The sequence below is a fragment of the Drosophila nasuta genome, chromosome 2R (genome assembly GCF_023558535.2).
Source record: "Drosophila nasuta strain 15112-1781.00 chromosome 2R, ASM2355853v1, whole genome shotgun sequence".
NCBI classification, from domain to species: domain Eukaryota; kingdom Metazoa; phylum Arthropoda; class Insecta; order Diptera; family Drosophilidae; genus Drosophila; species Drosophila nasuta.
In genome coordinates this window covers 18,811,337-18,835,204 of record NC_083456.1, presented here as the reverse complement: position 1 = coordinate 18,835,204, position 23,868 = coordinate 18,811,337, and the positions used below count along the sequence as shown (strand labels likewise).

General features: G+C 39.2%; 2 protein-coding genes across 7 annotated transcripts in view; one reads left to right on the top strand and one right to left on the bottom strand.

Moving 5' to 3' along the window:
* LOC132787507 (uncharacterized protein C2orf42 homolog) overlaps positions 1-23,868 on the top strand; it is a 139,686-nt gene that overhangs the window by 17,934 nt on the left and 97,884 nt on the right. Inside the window, exon 4 of one of the 2 annotated variants that reach the window (XM_060794586.1) lies at positions 22,527-22,544. The exons of the other annotated variant lie outside the window; for it this stretch is intronic. The gene's annotated coding sequence lies outside the window, so the exon portion shown is untranslated. Of the gene's footprint in view, positions 1-22,526; positions 22,545-23,868 lie in introns of those variants that run through there. 2 annotated transcript variants of the gene reach the window in all.
* The window catches only part of LOC132787506 (tyrosine-protein phosphatase 99A), a 110,310-nt gene that overhangs the window by 11,809 nt on the left and 74,633 nt on the right, over positions 1-23,868 (bottom strand). For 4 of the 5 annotated variants that reach the window (XM_060794578.1, XM_060794579.1, XM_060794575.1 and 1 more), the window contains exons 9-11: positions 4,470-4,673; positions 2,396-2,676; positions 659-775 (exon numbers count right to left, since the gene is read on the bottom strand). In XM_060794578.1, the coding sequence (XP_060650561.1) occupies positions 659-775; positions 2,396-2,676; positions 4,470-4,673 (602 nt within the window). Of the gene's footprint in view, positions 1-658; positions 776-2,395; positions 2,677-4,469; positions 4,674-13,575; positions 14,259-23,868 lie in introns of those variants that run through there. The other variant, XM_060794577.1, reaches the window with a different exon arrangement.

Genomic DNA, 23,868 nt, shown 5'->3' with positions numbered 1-23,868 from the left:
CCGCCTAAGCGGAAGTCGCAGCGGAAGTGTAGCATGTAAATGTGGCCAAAAGGTGCAGCCACTTGAAATTCAAGCGAAAACACAACAGCAGCAATGAATTATATGTAAATGCACAGCACAGCACAGCAAAAGGCATAAAATGGTTAACAAAAAAAAAGAACAACACAAACAAACACACATGCTCAAGCATAAAGAGCAGAGACTGCAAAAATTATGAGGGCATGACATTTTGCCATCCCAAGCGGACCCTAACAATGGGCAACGAGGTCAACTAAATTGGTAAGTAGATTTTTGCCACGGTTTTTCACTGCATATAACTTATATATTTTATGCATGAGGTTAAATGTCATTAAGGATATCGTAATGACAAGTTTCGAGTGTCTTTTGCGACACAGTTTAAAAGTCAATAAACGCAGTGATAGGCGTGGCTCGACAGTTCCATTAAATGGTTACAAATATTACACATACGCCGCGGTTGCCACACTAAAGACATTTGCAAGGCATTGACTTGGCAGATCTGACACAATTTTTGTAATATTACAAGTAAGTTTATGATACTGTCTTAGCCAACTGACATTGCATTTTTGTTCGCTGCAAATTCGAGTGTCAGCATTCAAATTTTGTGTGTGTAAATTTCGTTTCTTTATGGGATACTTACGATTCGTGGATCTGAAAACTTGCCGACCACAATTTTCTTGGGATTTATAACGCTGAATGTTGCCGCTGCCACCTTGACTTCATAGTAGGAATTTGTAGTCAGATTTTGTAGTATCATCTGCAAAAAGAAAATCGTAAAATTCATGAATTTTATGCACAAAAAAGAATGTATATAAACTATGTGAAAAACAACGCTGATTACAATAATTTACGGCGCTTTGTTTGCAATTTTTTGGCGTATTGTTTTACCATTTTATTTATTTAATTGTCATTTTTTTGTTGTTGTTGTTGCTGGTGCGCAACAAAATATTATTACATTTCATACGTTTTATTTGCAACGCCAAAAAATATTTCAATTACAAAAATAGTTCGCACCGAAAACAATGAAAAATGCGCGACAAAACAAGGAATGGGAATGGGAATGGGAATGGGGAATTGAGGATGAGCTCATATTACAAATAGAAACGGAACTGAAGTAACAAAAAACAAATAATAAAAAAAAGGGAAAACAAATACAATAGAATACCTTTCGGTAGTAAATGGAAAAAAGTCCGACTTCTGCATACTGTAGTTGCGGGTATTATAGTACAATTTTATTGTTACGATATTTTGTTGGCCAACTTGTTTTGCCGGAGTTTTATATATTTGGTTGCTTTCTAACAAAAAGAAAAAAAAACAAAACCGTGCAAGCTGCGGACAAAGCGTACACACAACACACTCCAAAAAAAACAGAAGCAGAAGCGCCAGCAAAAACAGCATAAATTTAATTTATTTGCACTGCCAAACCATACAGGTGTGCCAGCTGTCCTGCGTATGAGGATGTGGATGAGGATGTGAATGTGTGTGTATTATTTTGCCCAAGAATTTATGCTGCACAAAGCCAAAGCCAAAGCAAAAGCGCAAAGCCTGGTCTATTGTGGGCGTGACTGCAGATAAACATTCGTAAAATATTTACATGAGTCGCACCGCGATATTTTTTTTTTTTTTTAGTGGTTTGCTTTTCATAACTCTCTACTTGAAAGAATTGCCCAACTGTATATTCGATCTCTATACAATTTGATTAAAGTTTATGCCATCTTTTCTACATTAAAATTGTTGCAAGTTTTCTATCTGAATTTTTGTTTGCTGTTCCCTTTCGAAATCAATTATTTTTACTCTCATTTCGTTTTGTACTAATTGAACGCTGGGTATCTGCAGATAGTCTGTGGTTATTTATGCTGTTTGTGGCATAAAAATGCAATTATTGTTTGCAGCTTTTTGGGCTATTTCCCTTTCCCTCTCCCTAGTTCTACTCGCAGCACCCGTAGTTTGTTTATCAAAGCATACCTTTTGGGGAGGTAGCCGAAAAAAAAAAATACAAAATAAAAATGAAGCAAAAGGAATATGGGAATATCATCGTAAAGCTGCTGCCAACAATCAGCATTTTGTTGTAGAATAAAAACGGGTTTTGCACTGGCCAAAAACAGAAAGCAAATAAAATTCGCCTAGAACAAACAATTTTCCCAACAATGGCAAGCAAGTTGTGTGCGTGTGTGTGTTTGTGTGTGTGTCTGTCGCCCTTTTACCAAGCTACACGATAAAAACTGTGGCCTGCTGCAAACAAAACGAAACGAGCTTGAAAAAAATCCCCTCGACTGCATGATAAATTGCTGGGACCAACACACAACACACAGCACACAGCTTATGAAACCCAATGGGCTGGGCCTTAAAACAATGTCCGGGAGCTTTTCTCACTTACCGCCGTTTCCAGCTCCTTGGCAGATGCATTGATGCGTATATCACGGTGCGTATCCTGGCCGGACAGTCGCGTTTTAATGATGTAAAAATCGATGGTGTTGTAGAACTCGTAGGGTCGCTTCCAGCGTATCGTAATTGACTCCTGCGAATGACATGTCAGATTTACAATCGCCGGTGCACTCGGTCCTCCCACATCTGTGCGCTGGGCAATCTGATCGGAGGGTTCGCCCTCGTTCTTTGTTGTGAACGCTTTGACAATGACACGGTAGTCGGTAAAGGGTTCTGTGATGGCAAAAGCGGAAACACAAAAAACAAGAAAAACAAGAAAAAGAACAATTAGAATTGGTTTTTATCATAACTTTAGAGCAATTTGTCTGGTCTTACAAATTGAAAAATAATTTAATTGAAATTTCCAAATTTGATTTAATTTCAGATCTAAACTTTAAAATGTAATTAAATGTAGTAGCTTCTTCTTAAACTCTCTACCAATTTCCATCAACTGTTTGTGTTGTTCGGTTATTCAATATTTATTATGGTCAAAGTCACTGGGGGCAACATCATCAGAAGCAGCAGCACTTTGGTGTTATAATTAAACATTGTGTGAAATACGAGCGTGTGGATGCCACAACTATTGATTATAGCAAGCAACGTTTCGCTGACAAAGTGTCGAGCGTTAATAACGTCAAGTGTGGCAAAGTGCAACAACCAACCAACACACACACACACACATACACATATACAAATTGATTTAATATGCAGTGACAAAATGAAAAATTGTTCAGAGACTGCTGTTGATTAACATACACACACATTTATGTTGTGCGTTTTTAATTAGTGCAACATCGAACGTAATGCAACATATTCGTGCTCATATTTATGAAAATTAAATTTTCAACTGTTTAAATTTTGCGCGCTTGCAAAAGTCAAATTTGTTGGCCAAAAAGTCTGTGCATTCCGCAGCAAGTCTTTGGCAAATTGCAGGCAACAGAAAGCTGCCAACAACAACAACAACAACTCGATGCCTCGAGCACCTGATGCGCGTAATTAATTAAACAATGTGGGCGCGGCCCACACGGCTTGCTATTTCTACTTCTTTGACATGAGGGCACACGCTGCGTATGAGCAACAACGGAATGTGACTCGCAAGTTAATTGCAGACGCTGCTGCGGTTGCTGCCGCTTCTAATAACTCAGCTATGCAACAGTTTTAGCTGCCATGCTTCACCTCCGTCTCCGCCGCTCTTTCCTGTGCCGCCTAAAAGTATGCTATGAAATTATGCAAAGGGCGTCGCCTGGTGACTGGCAAATAATTCGCTTCGCTTAGCTGCGGCTAAGCTCAGCCAGAGTCTGTTGCTGTTGTTGTTGTTGCTGTTCGGTCATAATTACAGGCGTCAAAGTTGTTAACAACAAAAAGTGGCCAGCGGAAAGCACTTGAAACTATTTAATTACAAAGCGCCAGCCAAACAATCGACTTCAGCTACAATTAAGTAAAGGTGAAGGGGCCATCGAGCTGACAGCACTGGAGCCGAGCATCAGGTATTGACAGCACGATGGCCGGCCAATAAAAAGCAATTAAAATGGCGTTTTAAGTGCTGGCAGCTGGCGGGCATGAGTTTACTTTGAATAAGTAGCTTGAAATGCCGTTCAGCGATTCGCCGCTCGTTTCACGTTTCGTGCAAATTTCATGGCATACTTTTGGGCAGCGCTTTAAATGCAAAAGGATAAACGCGGTGTTGTTTCTATAGCATACTTTTAGGCAGCGCTTTAAGTTTAAAAGAATAAACTGCGTATATTGAAAGATTGTTTATAAACAGAGTTGAATAATAAGTCGAATAAGTAGTTTGAAATGCAGATCACCGATTCACGTTTTCATAGCATACTTTCGGGCAGCGCTTTAAATTAAAAAGGATAAACGCGGTGTTCTTTCTATAGCATACTTTTAGGCAGCGCATTAATTTTAAAAGAAGAGACTGCGTATATTGAAAGATTATTTATAATTTAAGTTTAAAAGTTATTCTACTAAGTATATTGAAAATATGTTTATAAATAGAGTTGACAATTGCAATGTGTACTTACTTAGACTCTGGAGCTCAAAGTGTATCAGCGTCTCGGCCGAGTTGCGGGAATTCTTGACAATTTCGACGCCAGTTTGATTGTCGTGTATGTGAAATACATGATAGCCGGCGATGGCACCATTCTGATTCTTTGGCGGATGCCAGGACATTGTAATGCTATTAGCCGATACATCCAGAACGGTGAGATTCTGAGGTTTGCTTGGCACTGCAAGGAAAAAAAGGAAAACGGAAATACATAGATAAAAAAGTTGTCAAGTTAAATACACGACGCATAGCATCAAAAGCTTAGTAGCTGTCGTTCGACAACAGATATTTCCTCTTTCATACACCCACCCACCAAAAAAAAGTTAAATTTACTTTATCAAAGGCAACTCAGCTGCCTATGCTCGACGACAATCATAGTCCCCAAAGTCGCAGCGTTGTTGTAGCATACTTTGCGGCGGAAGCGCATAATGAGCGAGCCAAGCCGGAAGTGAGACGAGGCAGCAGCGACGAAGACGACGACGACGACGACGACAGAGTAATGTACATGCGAGCGCATATAAATAATTTATTAAATAACAAACAAATATAAAAGTTGCAAGCGTAGAGAAAGAGCAACAAAAATAAAAAAAAAAAAAACGGAGCGAGTCAAATAAATTGAAATGAATATTTTGCAAGCAGACGAAACAATTTATATTCAAATGCCACTCACATCTATGCATATGTGTGAGTGTGTGGGAGTGTGTGTGTTTGTAAGGAGGTACAATAAAATTATATATTCAATTACGAATCGCAGGAGTAGGGGGAAGAAGACACAGATATACTAGAATAGAGTGGAAGAGAGCAAGAGCAAAAAAAAAAAAACGGGCACAAGCCAAGCGCAAAGTAATCGAAGCGCATAAAGAAACGGAAATGCGATTGCGAGCAATTTATTATGGCTGCAATTGTGAGACTCTCTAAGTTCCCAACACACACACACACACACACATGCATGTGGAGATACTCCCACTACATACACAAAGTCATATAGAACTCTGGTTATAATCCAACAAAGCAAACCAAAGGATGCAAAGCTGCAGCAATAATTTCATTTGGCAGCCAAAGGACGACAGTCGTCGACCATGTGTAACGATCATGAAGAAGAAGAAGAACGAGGAGAAGAAGGAGAAGCAGGAGGAGGAATTCGAGTCGAGATATTTGTGTGTGTAAGTGGCAAAAAGCACTAAATGGTAATTTATTTTGCTAATACAACAAAAGCAAAAGGGCAAATGGCAAATGGGGTATGGACACAAAGGGCAAAGGCAAAAACGTTTTGCGTTTGGCAGCAATCAAAAGAACAAATGAGTGACCCGAGGGCGGTCCAAGCACTTGACCTGACACACACACACACACACACACACTTCGCCGCTGCTGCTGTCTCCGCTGTCGCTGTCTCTTGACTGTGCCATGCAAATGCGATAAAGCTTAACAAAACACAAAACATTCTCAGACACCCACACACATCAGACGAGTGTGTGTGTGTGTGTGTAAAATAAACAGTCGCTGTCAATGTGCAGAAATTTATACAATTCAATAAATGGCATTTCTCTTTTTGCTCCACTTTGGCTTGCTGCTGCTTCTACTTCCACTTCCACTTCCACTTGCTCTTTCTCTAGCTCTTTTGCAATTGAAAACGGAAATGGAAATGGGAAATGGGCAGACGAGCAGCTGCATTGGATAACAACAAGAACAACAACGACAACAGCAAACGGCAAAGGAAAAAGCCAATTTATAGACTCCCAACTATGAAAGCCAGCAGAAAAGAGGGCAGAAAGAACAGAGGTGGGAAGGAGAGTGGAGGGGATCGAGCTTGTATACATATATAGAAAGGTAGGGCAAGCTATGGCCATGGCAAATTGTAGGCCCCATGCGCGTGGCATTAAAATCAATTAAGCAACAAAGTGCTGCATACACTCAGGCGCCAAAGGATAAATGTCGTCGAAGGTGCACCGAGAACCGAGCACGGCATGTGGGGCACAAAAGTTAATAGCATTGACAGATGCCACAGACAGTTGGCCGTACATTTTCTTTGTCGAGTATCTTAATCACCACCCTCCCGCCTACTTTTCCTCCCTCTCTCCCCTCTGTCTGTGAGCTTGTCTTAAGTGCTTCTAATTGGTTTTCGCCATATCGTTGGCAATCATGTGCAGCGGCTTTGTTTGTCGTTAGTTGACTGTAAATTGATTTGCATTGCGGCCTTTGGAATGTCCACTGAATAAACTTGCTTGCATCCTGTAGGGGATTTTGCTGTACACATGTCTCTGATTAATAACACAAATTGAATTATATAGAGATTTGGCAACGCACACCACAGTCTGTAATTAAGATGAAACTCTCTTCCTCTCGTATGCAAGTCAGCTTTTTTCTAGCACCTTCACAGGCTTCAAATTTTCTCTAGTCCTGCTCCGCTTGAAGGAATTTTAAGGGATTGCCATGGCAACGAGCAGAGAGAGCTACAAATTAAAAGAAAACAATAGAGGAGCGGGCACATTACTCTGCTTCTTCTGCTTCTGCTGCCCGTCGCCAAGCGGAAGAAGCCAAGTGTGAAAAGCAAAAGAAAAACTGTGCAAAAAAAATGAATGCAGAAAAAACGAGTCTCAAAGCTGCGCGTGATTATTTTCACAAAGCAAAGGCGAAAGCAGGAAGCAAAATCTTTTTTTAAAAGAGTAACGCCCGAAAACCAATATAGACGACGTGCTTAAGTTGTTAAGAAAGGCAAACAAAGGCACAACGAGGGATGAGGGCAAGGGGGGCGGACGCTAAGGTGCGCTCAACTGTATGTGTGTGAGTGTAAAGCAAATAGCATTAAGTTGTCTGAGCCTAAAAAAAAACTACGCTAAAAATAAAGTCAAGCAAGGCGCACACACAGAAATTTGTATGCTCTATTAAATGAAATATTATTTGGATATATTTGTATTAAATGAGATTAATGCCAAGTCGTTGGCGTCCAATGTTAGGGTATGTTGGATGAAACAAGTCGTTGCTATTGTTAAGCGTGTGCTTTATTTAGTTGTTGTCCTTTGGGCGTTGTGTGTTATTGTTGTAGTCGCTGAAGTTTACGAGCTGCTTTAGGATTAAGCCAGACGTTAAAACTAAACAAAAGGCGAAGTGCAAAGCAGGGGAAGAAGGAAGTGTATGTGTGTGTGTGTGTGTGGGCGGCTGTGACAGACACATAGAGGCAAACAAACAATTAAAACAGCAGCGTGTAGAGAGATGTGTTAAGGGCACACACACACTTACTCACACACTCGCACATCCTGATTCACATGCAATTTGACATGTGAACGCAGCGCCGTCGTCTGCCTTTCAATGGCCGCCGTCAAAGGCCCGCTTCACATTATGCGAAATAAAAAGCCCAAAAAAAACAGAAAACAAATAAAAAGAACTGAAAAACTTTGTCTGGCAAAGTCAGGTGAAGGTGTCACTTTAAAGTGCTTTTAAACAGCTTTGCATTTAATTCAACGTTTGGTTAATAATCAAGTGAACAACACAACAGCAACATTTCAAAATTCAACTTGAATTATAGCCCAATGTTGGCTGTCATAGCACTTGACATGCCTTGCAGCTATTATTCAAGTTAATGTGCCATCTAGTCGCATTTATAAGACATTCAAATGCGCACTCAAATAAACCCTTTTACAACAATGTTGTTGTTGTGAGATTGTGTCTTGGCCCATTTGTTCAGGCACATGTCATTTACTCTTCTTTGATTGTTGTGGAACATTCTTGACTCGACTTCTGACTGTTTAACTGTTTGTCTGTTCGTCTGTGCCTGACAATGTCCACAAATTTGCAAGCTGGTTGACATGTGTCCGTTTTGGTCATTAACTTGGCACAGGACAAAGGATCGACAGGTAAATACAGTCAGTCAGTCAGACAGTCGAGTCTTTTTATTTGCGCACATTAAACCAGCTTTAAATCGCGTTGGCTAATTAAGCCTCGCCAGACCACAGCACAAACAATTGTGCGATAAATTCAACGGCGCCGGCTTTTGTGACATGGGCCAAAAGGTTATCGACAGGAAGTTGCACATGGCAGCATCATGGCGGCCATTACCTTCCGGTTTTTGTGGCAAAGGCATGCACATACACACGAGCCACACTTGAGACGCGGAAACTGTGTTTAGGGCGGCTCGGCTTGGCTTGGTAGATGTATCTGACTCGCAACTCGACAACGCAAGGCAAGGCAACAAAAGAAGGCATCAATGTCACGTTCAACGTGTCGAGTTGCTGCGAGTTGCTGCAGCACTAACAAGGTGTTTATGACTTTAAGCAGGCAGACAAAAGGCGTCCGCCTACACACAAGTGACTTTCAAGTGCAAAAAAAGGCAGCATCAGTCCGGGGAGTAAATGATGCTCTTGTTGCCATTCAGGGTTGATGTACTGTTGCTGTTGCTGCTTTTGTAGGCATCACAAATAGTAGATTGTCATGTTGTGCGGTGCAGTTGGGCGGAAGTTGTTGCTGTGGCAGCCATTTTTGAAGTCCCCCAAAGAGATACAAGATACAAAAGAGCGAACAGTGTTTATCTCTTCAGTTAGGCTCGTTTGCATTGGCTTGAAAGGCGGGCGTGCTTCATAAATTAACGCACAACAATGCAGCCGAAAAGTTGTGCACAGCGATAACAGACAAATATGTGAGCTGTAATTGACGTGGGTGTCCACATAATGTGTGTGTGCGAGTGTAAGTGACAAGCTAAAGTCAAGAGCCAAGAGACAAAGTCTAGACTGAAGGCTCAGCTTATCAACGTTAAAGGCACAAAGCCTTGAGCACGTATGCGTTGCGCCTGTTGGGTATGCAACACTTTTTTCACTTAAGAACGCCTCTGCAAAAGACTCCGTGTGTATGTGTAAAGGCGTGTGGGTGTGTGTGTGTGGTCATGTCGCAAATTAAAATCAAGACAGCAGCTAGAAAAATGATTGATGGCTGTTTTGCAAAACCAAAAAAAAAACAACCAAGTTGAGCGCAGCGAACGAAAAGTTCAATGATTTATGCTTTTCACTTAGTTGTGCGAAAATTTGCCGGCTACTAAATGATTGTTTTCTTCATGCTGCCTTCCACTACTTTGCACTTTTAATGTATTTTTTGACAAGTCATGTTCATAACTCAGTGTCCTGTAAAATTTTCTATGAATGACGCCTAGTCCAAGAATACACTTCCCCCTCCATGCACAACCCACAAACCCGAACTTAAACCCAAACCCCAACCCCAACCCAAACCCAATGCAGCAGCATTGAAAGTTTTGCAGCAAAAGTTAAAGTCCAAAGTTTGTGTTGGCCGCTTTTTAGTTATTTTTCGTTTAGACTGACTTTCGAAACGTTTCTTCTCTTCTCAATGGGTGTGTGTGTGCGTGTGTTTGTGTGTGTGTTTTTGTTTATTTCGTGCAAGGCAAATCATTTGTCAAAAAACGCACCAAACTTTGGCTGTTTGCTGTTGACAAGCCAAAAGTTACGTCAATTTGTATTAGCAACTTTTCCTGGACTACAAAAACTTTCGAGTGGCCAGATTCTTCACTTCTATCCCCCATCGAAGATGATATACCAGGAAAAAATAAAATAAAAGATGCTTTAAATCTAGTGTGAGGTTATCCACATTCACATGCCTGACTTAGTTTGCGAGTGCTTGTGGTTTTCCTTTCAAGATGTCGAAACTAGACTAGAGTTAATGTTAAACATCTTAGCGCTTTAATTTACATACAGTAGTCTATCGCTGCAATGACAGTTACACATGGCACCTCCACGAAATTAATTATACGAGTAATTCTTTGGCGAAAAGTTCCACGCTGCGAAACTTTTTTTTGTCAACTGTTGTTTGTCATTATGTCGTCAACAGACTTGCATCTCAAGCTCAAGCTGAAGCTGAAGCAGCAGCATTTGACAGATACTCGAGTGCATTTAATTGCAAATTGCGTCTGGCTTGTAAGAAATTCCAATTTCATGCCACTCTCCGCGGCGCCTCTCTCTCTCAAGTGTCATTCATTTCATTCAAGAGAAGCTGACGACAGATATTCTCAGTTGCAGTTCTCAACAAATAATTAGGCGGCATAGCTGAAGCGTAGTTTTGACTCGGAAGACGAAAGTGTTACGAAAATGAATTTACACAAAAATTGAGTAGAACTTGTGCAAAAACAATTAATTAAACTAATGACTTGATAGAAATTTAGCATAAGATGAATTGTGTAAAACCTTTGAGTTTTGCTTATCGATGATTTTCTATTTTCTAGCTGTCAATTAGCTTAAGCTTCTTAGCTGCAACACATGCTCTACTTAATTAATTTACTATTATTCGTAAGCTTTAAGCTTAGACATGAATTAACTGCTTGCTTAAAACTGGCTTTTCATCTTACACTCGAGTGAAAAGCAAATGAATTTGTTTAACTCAAATAATAATAATCAACTGAGCTCAGCTGACAATTTGCTTAATTTGCAAACTGCGTCGTTGCGTCTATCACGTAATTTGCATTAATTTTGTTTTTGTTTTTTTTATGAAAATACTTTAGGTTGCGTTGGGAATAAATGATCTAAGTGCTGGAATAGTCAAGGTTATTCTATAGAGTAAGTAAAATATATAAAGAAAATAGTAAATAATAAATAACAATTGATTGCAATTGTACTTTAGAACAATGAAAACTTTTGTGTACTTCTAGAATATTTAGGGTGCAAGTCTAATGGAGCGTAAGTTCAAGGCTATAAAAAGGGAGTTACTTCGAGTATTTGGGTTAAATTCACAGAGTGATATATTATGTGTTTGCGCTATTTAGACCCTTTTTTTTGTATTTACTTTGATTTGTATTGAGCGCAAGTGCAGAGAAATGTGGGAAAAAACTAAAAACGAACGACTTAAATGCATTTTAATTGAAGTCTTGCGTGTGACCACTAAATCAACGCCCAGCCTTCTTGGCCACGCCCACTGGTCAGTGCTATGCAATTTGCCAGCTGTCAGTCTGGTTCTCTCGATATAGTTTGTGTGGACTTGTAAAATGCTGCCCAGCACGCAACGCAGTCAAAGAACATGCAAATTGCACATACGCCGCATGCGCCCATTGAAAGCAGCAGGCAACTTGTCAGCAGCCCGAGAAGAGTTTAAAGTCAGGCCATAAAGATTGGAGTAGCTCAACAATAAATACCAAATAATTGTGGGCCATAAAAGTTAAGTTGTTAATTGCTCAGCTTTGGCCAGTTACATCGTCGTCAGTTACTACTTCCACTTCCACTTCTACGTTCATCTATCGCATTGGTTTTGGCATCGCGTGATGCGCGCGGCTTTCAATGAATGTTTTTGCGCCCCAAAACTTTTGACGAGTTGCCATTCAGTTTGTTGTTGTTGTTCTCTTGTTGTTGTGGGTGTCAATCCTTGGGCATATTTCATTAAACATCGGCTTCCCCTACGTCAAAAAAATAAAAACTTGTGCCGCAAAAAACAATGTTAAATAATTCATTCGGCAGGCTGAAAGTTTTGCGTGAGAATTTAGCCACATTACACGGCTGGCAACACATACACACACACACACAAATACATACATAAAACGAGGCTCGAATGCCGCGTTGACTGCGTGTTAAGCCGGAAATGAAAACTCAGTTAATTGCCTTGAAGTATGCAGAGAATTGCCATAGTTCATTCATGTTGTTATTGTTTTTCGCCCCTCTTTTTTTTTTATTGTTGTTGTTATCGATAAGAAGCGAACACAGCTGAACAGCTGAATGGCTGAACAACTGTCTGTCTTGTCGACTGGGCCTAGGTTACCATCTATCTAATGGAGCCACCTTCGGGCACAAGTTTTCTTGTTCGCTTTTCGCAGCAAACTTTTGTAATGTCAATGAACCTCGAAGTGTGAGCGTCAGTGTATGTGTGTGTGTGTGTGTTCCTCGGGCAAACATGGCCATAATAGCAAAGTCTTGTAAGTAAGTAAAGCCCATTGAAGCAATTTGTAGACTTTTAATGAGCTAACTAGTATAGGCCAGCTAACAGAATGGACTAAAGGACTTAACTGCAGCTGGTGACTGCTGCTTAAACACAATTGATTTACTATACGAACAAGTCGATTAAATGAGCATAAAATGGTTAAACATTTCGGGGAATATTCTATGATTTAGTAGCAGAGAAAGTGGTTCAATTCTAAAATTAAACGAATGTTTAGTATCATTTAAATGTAGATAAAAAATAACAATTAAATTCTATTTAACATTTCTGGTTATATTCTATGATTTAATACGACTTAAATATAACTGAGGACAAGATTTTTAAATGATTTAGTTGCATTTAATAAAAATAGCAGAGAAAGTTGTTCAATATAGCAAAGAAAGATGTTTATTTCTGAAATTAAACCAAGCAAACTTTTAATTCATTTTAAAAACATCAATAAAATTTGCAATACAAATGAATCATTTGCAATTGGAATTGAAATTCTAGGAATAATCTACAATTCAGAAAGATGTTCATTTCTAAAATTAACCGGATGTTTGGTATCATTAAAATGTGGATCAAGAACATCAATTAAATTCTCTTCATTTGCGATTAATATGAGATAACAATTTCTTGGAATTTTCTACAATTCTAGTATTATTAAAATGTAGAACAGAAAGAAGTTAATTTATAAAATTAAACTGACGTTTAACATCAATTAAATTTGATTGATTTTGGCATCAAATCAGTTGTGGGTTATTTGGGCAAGTTTAAACACTTTTCTGTGTATAATCTATCCATTATTCGCATTCAAAATTTGATGAAATATATAAACATTTCTTCAAATGAAACTGACATGTGAAAGCATTTTAAAAAGAGATGAAAATATATTCTTAAATGCTTCACATAAACCGCGATGAATAAAATAAATATTTATTGCTTACAAGTGCTATTCTAACTCAGCTTGCCATAAATTTACAAGCTTCTCAAGCTCGATTCATATTATTAATTGAGATCAGCTTTTGCAACATTATTATTCACTGAGTAATTCACTCACAAGCGAATGCAATGAATCAACTGAGCCGAGCTCAGGTCAATTGCTGCAATTCCCACCGAGTGTTTTGTATGAATCATTGGACATTGTTAAAGAGATTCGCAAACAGAACAGAACAGAACAGAACATTTACCATAATTATCATCGACGGCGGCATAAGGGGGCGTGGCATCGCTGTGGCTTATCGTCGAGTCCATTGTGTCCCCGGCGATGGCAACGGCAACAGCATTGGCGAAGGCCAAAGTTGTGGCTGGAATGGCGGGAGGTTGATCTTGTTGCTCAATAGAAGTGGGTGCAGTTGCCTCTTGCTGTTGTGGTTGCTGTGGCGGTGGTTGCTCTTGTGGTGGACTGTGCGTAACTAGATGAAATTCAGTCTCAAGGGTTTCCCAGCCAGAGCCAGCAGCAGCATGTCCATCGCCATTCACCAGATCCATTATATTCCGATCCGACTGTGCTGTGCTAGCCGTTGGCAGTTCTGTGCTGCTGCTGCTGCTGCTCGAGATGCTGCTGCTTGCCACAGCTGGTGGCACGGGCGTTGTGGCAGCTGGCAGCGCATGGCTTAGATGTTGCTGCGCAATGCTGCTGAAGAGCAAGAGCTGCAGCAGTGCTCGCAGTGCCAGAGGCAGCTGCTGTGGGCGTGGCATGTTGCCCATATTAATATTAATGCTATTCGTTGTGCTTCGACTCGATCACTCGACTTTTGTGCGCGTTGCGTTTCCTTGCGCTCCTCTGCTTCTTCTCTCTCTCCTTTTAGTTTTGTGTGCTGGGAATGGCGCTTTTGTCCCACTGTGCAACAGTGCAGGACTTTGTTGTGTTTGGCTTGGTTTAGCGGCTTTTGATTACAACATTTTTGTGCAATTTATTGTCGACCGTATTTTTTTTGTTTTCGATTTTTTGTGCAATTTGTTTATCGTCTAATTTATTGCTATAGTTTTTGTTGCTTGCTGGCTTAAATGATTTCCATTTTGGCACTGTCACAAAATATGGCAAACAAAAATAAATACCCGAAATTGAACAATTCATCGCGCGATCTGTGTTAACTGCGGTTGTTCTTGTTGTTGTTGCTTAATTTACAAAAAAAAAAAAATACAAACGCTGCTGTCACTTTTTACGATAATTTATTGCATTTTTTCGATATTCTGCCATTGTTTCAGTCTTCTCTCCGCTTTGTGCTCTTGCGCTTTCTTTGGCACTTTTTAAAATTCAGCGAAGAGCGCAGAGTTCAACGAGGTTCAGCACAGAGGCGTGGCTCTCCCTCTCTCTCTCTCTCTGTCTCTCTTTGCAGAATTGTGCTCATGTGTGACCACATAAAGAATATACGATATAAATATGAGCAAGCTTGCCACAAATTGGCGACCCCAAAGTCCACATCGATGTAGACATCTTCTTTGCCCCTTCCTCGTCGTTGTTGTTGTTGTTGTTGACATGTGTGCAGCAGCTGGCCAAACCGAATGACTGACTGACTGAATTACTGAATTGTGTGCTGCAACACAAAGGCCAGTGATTCGGATATGCCTGATGCGGTCACAACGAACACAAATTGTGCGCTACTTCGTAACAAGTTAGCAAACCAAAAAAGCGAAATCTTGTTGCCTGTCCATCAATCTGTCAATCTAAAACTTGACTAATTGCCGAAGTCATCTTCTAATGCGATATTCTGCCAATCATGCTGAGCTGAGATAAACTAATATACCTCGATAATTGTAGAGCAACCAACTGCATTTGCGGTTGGCTCTGGCAAACGGAAGGGAAAGTGAGGTGTGTGCAAAGTGCAAAATTACAGCTCCGCAGCTCGTGCTGATTCATTCACAATTGCCTTGGCACGCCATGTGCTGAGGGCAAGAGCAACACAAAACAACAAAAAAGTGCTTCTCGTGACTCTTGGATGAGCAGCCGTTGTTAATTAGCAGCTCATCAAACTGCAGCCACAAATGCAAAATGCATAACAGAAAAAACAGAAAAAATGCAAGCCAAGTACGGAAGGGCCGATTATAATGCTTAGAAAAGAAATGAATACGAAATTGTGTGACATACAACGACAGACAGAATGGGAACGACATAGTAATATAGTAATAGAGAGTGAGAGAGATGGAAGAGGAGGTGAAGTAACAGCACTCATCTATAGTTATAAAACGATATTGGCGAACGAGTTGACGACGCGCTTTGAAAATTGGTCAATCAAGCGACAATTGTTGGCCATTTATGGCCCGGGAAAATGTTGTCTGCGTTGACGCAGTCAGAAGCAGGCGGCAAACACGATAGACAAGCAGGGAGAGTGAGGTCGTAAAAATAATGGCAATAACCAGGGTAATAACACTCCTCCTATCTGCTCTGTTCTGTCTGTCAATATTTAATAATCGAATCGGGGTCAGCGGACTTTCGGTGTGGGGGAAGGGGGAGACCCGAAACAATTTGATTAGCAGATTTGTAGCTGGCCTTTGACATGTGCCCGGCAATTGGCAAAACGTAATTGAAAAATTGCCCACTGTTTTCTGCTGTCAAGTGCAGAGCGGAAGAGACGCTCAATGGGGATACGCTCTATACATATGCACATGACCCATAAATAGCAATCAAACGCACACACTGACACACACACACTGACACACACACACACGCACATGGAATTGTGACGACTTTTTTATGACCGCTTGTTCAGATAAGCTCCATTATGCTTGTCATATACATAAATAATAATAAGCTACTCTGGTCTGCCTATGTGTGTGTCTTATTGATAAAAAAAGTGAACAAATTACCGTTCTGTCAGGTAAAAAAAAAATAAAAGAAATGCATAGACAACAAACCTTTGCTGTGAACGGAAGTAGAGGCGACTTGGCCCCAAAATAAGCTTAAGCCGATTTTGATTTCATTCAGAGTTTATGGGAGTAGCTGAAAAAACTGCGTGGGCGCTGAAGACTTGTGTGAAAGTGTGTTAAAAGTGTCTCAAGTGTCAATAAACAGCAACTAATTGAGGTTCGTTCCATCAATAATGTTGTTGAACTGTAAATTAACTGATCTTCCACAATAAAAACAAGCTTTTGAGGTGTAAGAGTATTAGTGAGCTTTAGCCTAGAAAAAGCTTAGAATACAAGACTTTTTAAGGCTGATCAATATGTATGCTGATTTTTATTCTGGTTAATCTATTGTAATAGATTTCTTCAAGTGTTGTCAAAGTTGATATTGAACTGATCTTCCACAATAAAAACAAGCTTTATAGGTGTAAAAGTATTAGTGAGCTTTAGCCTAGAAAACTTAGCAAACAAAACTTTTTAGGGATGATAAATATGTATTCTGATCTCTATTCTGGTTAATCTAATAAATTTCTTCAAGTGTTGTCAAAGATGATATTGAACTGATCTTCCACAATAAAAACAAGCTTTTGCGAAGTAAGAGTATTAGTGAGCTTTAGCCTAGAGAAAAGCTCAGCAAAAGATGATAAATATGTATGCTGATCACTATTCAGGTTAACTTAATAAATTCCTTCAAGTGCTGTCAAAGGTGATATTGAACTGATCTTCCACAATAAAAACCACTTAAGCTCATTTATACTTTTAATGAGCTTAATTCAAAAAAAGTTCTGCATGACAACTCTGATGAATATATTGATCTCTATTCTAGTTATTTTAATAGATTCCTTTAACTGCTGTCAATGTAATTGATAATGATGAAAATTAATTGATCTTCCACAATAAAAACAAGTTTTTAAGGTGTAAAATGAACTTAAATCAAAAAAAAGTTCTATATTGATCTCTATCCCGGTTTAATAGATTCCTTCAATTGCTGTCAATGCAACTGATAATAATGTAAATCAACTGATCTTCTGCAATAACAAACAAGTTTTTGAGGCTTTAATGAGCCCAAGTCAAAACAGTTCTGTAAACGAGACTTTTGTAGGCTGATAAATATGTTGATCTCTGTTCTGGTTAGTTTAATAGATTATTGCAATGTTGGCACAGTTCTTCTCACAACTTGCGCATACATAATTAGTGTGAGAACCCGTTGAGAACCCACATCCACACTTTCGGGAGAAATTCCCAACTCAAATATCAGCTTCTATGCAGGCAACAAACAACACGCGTTCGTGGAGAGTGGAGTGGAGTGGAGGGCGGGGAGCAAATGTTTGTTTATTTTTTTCGACCCAGACAAGCGGACTGTTTTATGCGGACTCTTTATGAATGGCCCATATTGTGTGTGTGAGTATGTGTGTTGAAATCGGGGCGTTTTGTTTGTGTTTGTTGTTTTAACCGACTCTTTGCATGGCGTTAATTTGAAAGGGAAATAAATCACACAACAAAATTTGAAGTGGAAGTCGGAAAAACAATGCAAAGTGCAATTTACCCAATTTTGTGCATGGCTAAGGTCAGTGCACTGCAATAAACGCAGCTCAAAGATGCGCATGCACAAAAGGACATTGGCGCCACACACAGAACACACACACACACATACACACAAGCAAAGGACTTTTGCTTTGCTGTGGCGAAAAATCAATAGAGCCGGGTCTGTTCTCCAACTGGGGCTGGGCTGGGCAAAGTGCACGTGGTTGCGTCTACGACGATAACGTGCGAGTTGACTTTCTCGTCGAGAGAGATACGATATATAAGTGTATATATATATGAGAGAGATATCTCTATGGGACTATCGCATCGCAGACCGCTGAGATCCGAAGGGAACTAGCACACACAGAGCTCAGAGCTCCAAAAATACAGAAATTGTGTCACTTAACTGTCAAAGAACCGAAACTGCGAGCTGAGAATTGTGAATTGAGCGTGCTTATCATGATGTATTTTGTTGTCTTCTTTCAGACAAAAATAACAACACAAAAAAATCATTTGTTTTCTTTTTTGTTGTTTTTCGCTTTTTGCTAAATATGCTAAATTGTGTGTGGCGTCGTTGTAAAAGACATTAAGCAGAGCTTCTTCAGAGTTCAGATACCACAAAAACCAAAAAAACACATTCGAAACGCGGCGGCAGAATGTCAACAAAACTCAACGAGAGCAGCGAGAGACGAAGATAGAGAGAGAGAGAGAGTTGAAACTCTCGCGCTCTCTCTTTGTGTGTTACACGCTCTTTCTCAATCTCTCTCCCTGTGTGAGTGTGTTGCGACTCGTTTTGAGCGAATTTGCCTGGCCTTTGGGTTGCGTTCTGCTTTTTTATTGATTTCTTGAAAGGTACACAAAATGCGAATAACAACAACAACAACAGCAGCAGCAGCAGCAGCAGCTCAAACAACAACACCAACATAAGGAGCAACGCAACGAACAAAGGCAGCAACAACAAGAACAACAACAACAGCTAGTTTGAACACTGGGCGCACTATGGACAACTATATTTTATTCGTATTGTTTATTGTCGTATATATTTATAGTATGTGTTCCATTTGCATTTACGACTCTTTCTGTTTTAAATTTTTAGTTTTTGTTGCTGTTGAGAAATAGACGTTTTTCTTAATTGTTTTTTGAGACTGTTGGTATGCACTACACACGCACATTATGAGTACATAATAAGTATATGCTTATTGCTATGCTTTTCTATGTATGTATATCAACAATATTTCCAGACTGTTGCCATAGACGTGCCATATAAACACACTCAAGCACTATAAATTGTTGTCCATTTAATTTTTGTTGTTGCTTTTTGCGATATATTCTTTATTCTGCTTTTGTAGCAAACTGTCCGCAGCTGCCGAAAAAAAGGCGGCTGCTGCGCAGAGAATTTTTCAAGCGAACGCACTACACACGAAAATCACCACAGAACATTTCACGTTTTTCCACTAGCACCAACAAAAGTCACTTGTGTTTTTTCATTTAGCAATGCAATTTGCCAATTGTCAGCATTTGGCTTATATCATTGAGAATTTTTATGGAATATATTATGATATTTAAGAATTTTTGCCTCTTTTTGCATGGGCCACAATCAGAAAAACTACAGCAACGAGACGGCGGCGACGACGACGACGGCGACTATGATGACAGAGACAGACAAACACACGGGGCGATTGCTGCTGCTTACTGTCAGATACACTGATAAATTCGCCGTCTTTTGCTAAATTCGCCGTGGTGCGGCAGCGGCATATGCGGCAGCTGCTGCTGCTGTTGCTGTTGCTGTCATGAGCAAGAGAGTGAGAGAGCAACGTTTGTATGTGTGTGTGTGTTTGCGTGAGTGAGCGACTCGCCGACTAAACAAAATGCGAGTGCAAAAGGGAAATTTGGTCGTTAGGGAATTTTATTTTGAGCGCGCATTTCAAATGTGGGAATTGCACATGTATTTCCTTGTCGTTAACGATAACAGCTGTTTCGAGTGCGGGAATTCATTTTTCGACTACATATTTCGCATTGACAAGAGAACAACGACAAAAATAAACAAACTATATTTGGTTGTTTGTTATATAAGCGTGTTTTTGGTTATCAATTATCGAGTACGTCAGTGATAAGCAATGTAATTAGTTTGTATCATAGTTCAACACACTGATAAAGCAAAGCAACGATACTGCGCTCAAGTGCCACGTTGTATAATTAAATATGTGATTAGAATAAAATATTATACTATGAAATTTATCGTTTCAATTCCTGTATGAGCGAGAAGAGTTTATAACTTTGAACTACATTGTTTGACAACTTAAAGTCATATATTCGGAACACTTTAAAATGAAATTTGATATCCTTTTTGTCCACTTTATATGCACAATAACTAAAAGGATGCTTAAATGTCTTAGTGTGTGTGTGTGTTAACCGTAACCTGGCACATTTTTTGGCCATTTCGTAAGCCCCCTACAAGAGATACATCATTAGGCATTATGCTAAAATTACCTGCCTATGCATAAAACCACTTGAAAACTCATTACAAAAGCGCCACACAAAGTGTTACATAACATACACATTGTACTCGGTAATATAAACTCAAACACACACTCACACAGGACATTGAAAGTTAAAGGAAAGGAAAGGAAAGGGGGGAAAGGTGGCTATAACGGGTGAAACAGTTTGCACCATTGGCCACAAAAGTAGGCGCTCTACAAGCTGCCTCAGGGGCGTTAAAGCACTTAGATTTATGTCGCCCGATACACACGCACTCTTTCGCGAGCTCACACACACACAGATACAACATAGTCACGACTTTGACTCGTTTTATGCATTTAATAAAAACTTTCACTTCAGCGTTCGCATTTTCCTCAACGTTTTCCCGCTTATATTTTTTCTCCACTGCCGTTTTTTGATTTTCTTTCCATTTATTTTACTTTTTTGTGGCGCTGCAGCTAAAACTTTTGCGCTGCATTGAAGCCAAGTACTTAAAAAGCAATTTCCATGCGGGCCAAACATAAAAAGGGCTGCTGTTGCTCTTACTGATGCTGTTGTTGTTGCTGTGGTCCAAGCTCACGCCCAAATATTAATGAAATGATTTGAGTGGAGTTACGCTTATGCACGAATCTACTTAATTTTTCATTCCTTATTTCGTTTTTTTTGGCTTTATATTTTTGTGGCTTATTAAAAGTTAAAAAACAGTTGGAGGTGTTGCCACTGCTGCTGCTGTTGGTGTTGCGGTTGTGGCCTATTTGTGTGTTGGCCAAGTATGAACAAAATCATAAAACCCATCAAAATAATGTTAATTCATTAAGTGGCAGTAACTTGCTCCAGCGCCCAAGTGTAGGCTATAAAAATTTTACGCACAAAAGGCAGCCGCAAACGCAGTAGCAGCAACAGCAGCAGCTGAAGCAGCAGTAGCAACTCCAACAACAACAACAACATCGTCGTCGTCATCATCTAAAGGACCTTAAGGAGCAGCCAGTGGCAACAGAGAGAATTGTTTGGCGCCTTAGGTTAGGTTAGGCAAACTCCTCCACACAGCAGCATGCAGTGAAAATGAATGATTTTTATTTATATTTTATGGTCTCTCTTTTCGGAGGTCTGGTAATTAGAGAGCAGGTTTATGCCTTTGCCTGCCAGGTGTATATCATGCCATGGCAGCAACAGCAACACCAACAACAGCAACAACAACATGAACAGCCAGCTAACAATAAACTCGAAAATTATGTGAATGAGTTTCTTAACTTATTTTTGGTTGTGAAACTGTTCCATAGGCTTCTGTTGCTGCTGTTTCTACACAACAACAACAACACGGCGGAGAAAAAAAAAGTTGCCCTCGGTTGGTTTTAGGCTCTCAAGATTTATATCTGGCACATGGCAGGCAAACAGGAACGACGGTAGTCAGGATGGTTGTCTGGCAATCTGACAGTCGCTCTCTCTCTCTCTGTCTCTGTCTCTCTCTGTCTTGGCATTACGACCGCCAAACAAACAAAAAGTGAAACGAAACGAAACAAACAAGCAAAGTTAAATGAACAACTTTTGTGCATTATTTATCTGCAAAATTAAAACATGAGCACTAAGAACAAACAAGATCGTTTGCAGCATTCAATGCGACGACTGCCAAAATACTACTTGAAATCAATTAAGTGTTGCTTGATTATTTGAAATGAAAAAAAAATTTGAAAATTATTATAGTACTTACATAAAATATAATAACAATAACAATAAACAATAACAATTTTTTGCGTCGACAGTCTGAAGTCAATTGAGTATTATTTCATAATTCGAAATAATTTTTTCGAAATTTATTTAGTATATTTACGAGTTGATGACAAGCGAGAACAAATATCATAAAAATAATAAGTAAATTATTTAATAAAATAAGTCAATTGAGTGACATAGCTGGCAAAATAATAATATTAATAAAAATACTCAGTTCAATTGCAGTTATGTTATTTAATATGTGTAAAATGTGGTAAAAATAATAGCAAGAATAAAAATTTTTAGAATTTATGAGAAGACTGCCAAATGCTTTTTGATACTACTTCAATTTAATTTGATTATTTAAGTAATAATTTCGAAATTTATTTTATGTTATGTAAATATGAGCTCATAACCAAACTCATCATTTTTATTGTAGTTATTTTAGAATTTAAGACGACTAGCAAATACTTTTTGAAGTCAATTGAGTGACAAAGATAAGAATAATATTTATTTATTTGCTAGTACTCATTCTTTTTAGATTTCCATATGCACCTATTAATTTTTATTTAATATTTATTTACAGGACTGTTTCTCTGACTTTTCTAAACTTCATTCAATTTCAATGTTTTTACTACTGGCAGCATCTTTCAATATGAAATTTAATTTATTTATTTGAAATAAAATGACTTTACGAAACTTTATTCAATATGAAATTTAACTTATTTCTATAAAATTCAATATCTTCATATATCACTTGCTAACTAATACTAAACTAGTTGTACAAATAAAATGGTTTATTTACAGCACTGGCTGCAATGACTTCATTAAATTGTACTCAACTTAAAATGGCCAACTAATGATTTTGTGTATATTTAAAATGAAATTTCTTTAGATATCACTTGTCAACTAATACTCCTCGCTTTGAAATTCCTGTGAGCAGGGTGTGTGGCAAATCATAACCACAGCACTGCGGTAGACTGGTGGACCCATCGAGAAGAGAAGAGCAGAGAAGAGAAGAGAAGAAGAAGAAAGCCGCTTGCCAGCAGCAGATGAAACCGCTGTGTGCCACTTGGTGTGCCTCCGCACATGCTGCTGCTGCTTCTACTCTCTGACTGATTATGAGCTTTTGTCTAAATGTGTGTATGTGTGTGTGTGTGTGTGTGTTTGTGTGTGGTAGCCACTCATTTAATATTTTATGACTTATCTCTTTTCTATTAAGATATTTTAATGCAGAACCGAAAATTGTGAAGAGCCAAAACCACAGGAGCAGCCGAAGCTGACTGCGCTTCGAGCGTTCTGAAGCTCCAAGCTCAGATGAGCGCCCATAAAATCTAATAAACATAAGTCACTGCCAGGCACACACACACACATATATATGTACATTCATGTACGTGGGTGTATTGTGTATTGTTGTGGTTTTGGCATTTTATGAGTTGGCTTCAAACTCGTAAGATTTTTGCCTCCCCTTTCTCGACTTCAGCTTCATCGTTTCGTACTTTTATTGATACGCTCTGCTCGAGAAAAGTTACAACTTCGAGACAAGGTTTTTCTTTCCTTAGCTCAGGAGGAGAGTCCCGCAGGCTGCGATTTTTAATAAGCATTAAAATTAATAAGAACACGTGTCGTCCTCAGCAGCATCATCGTCGTGCTCACATCGTTTCTCGTTTCACGTTTCACGTTTTGCTTGTCGTCCTCATAATTCCATTTTATCGCGCACAAATTTTTATAGCAAAATGTCGCAGGCGTCGATTTTAAATAATGCTTCGCATTCGTCGTACTTTTTTTGTTGTTGTTGTTCGGTTCTTTCTCGGCCGTTCAGGCAAATAATAATGTGCAAGATATTTTGCGTTGATTTTGGCGCCATTTTGTTGGGTTGTTAATTTTATGCTTATGAGATAAGAAATTGTGACAAAAATGCTGGAAAA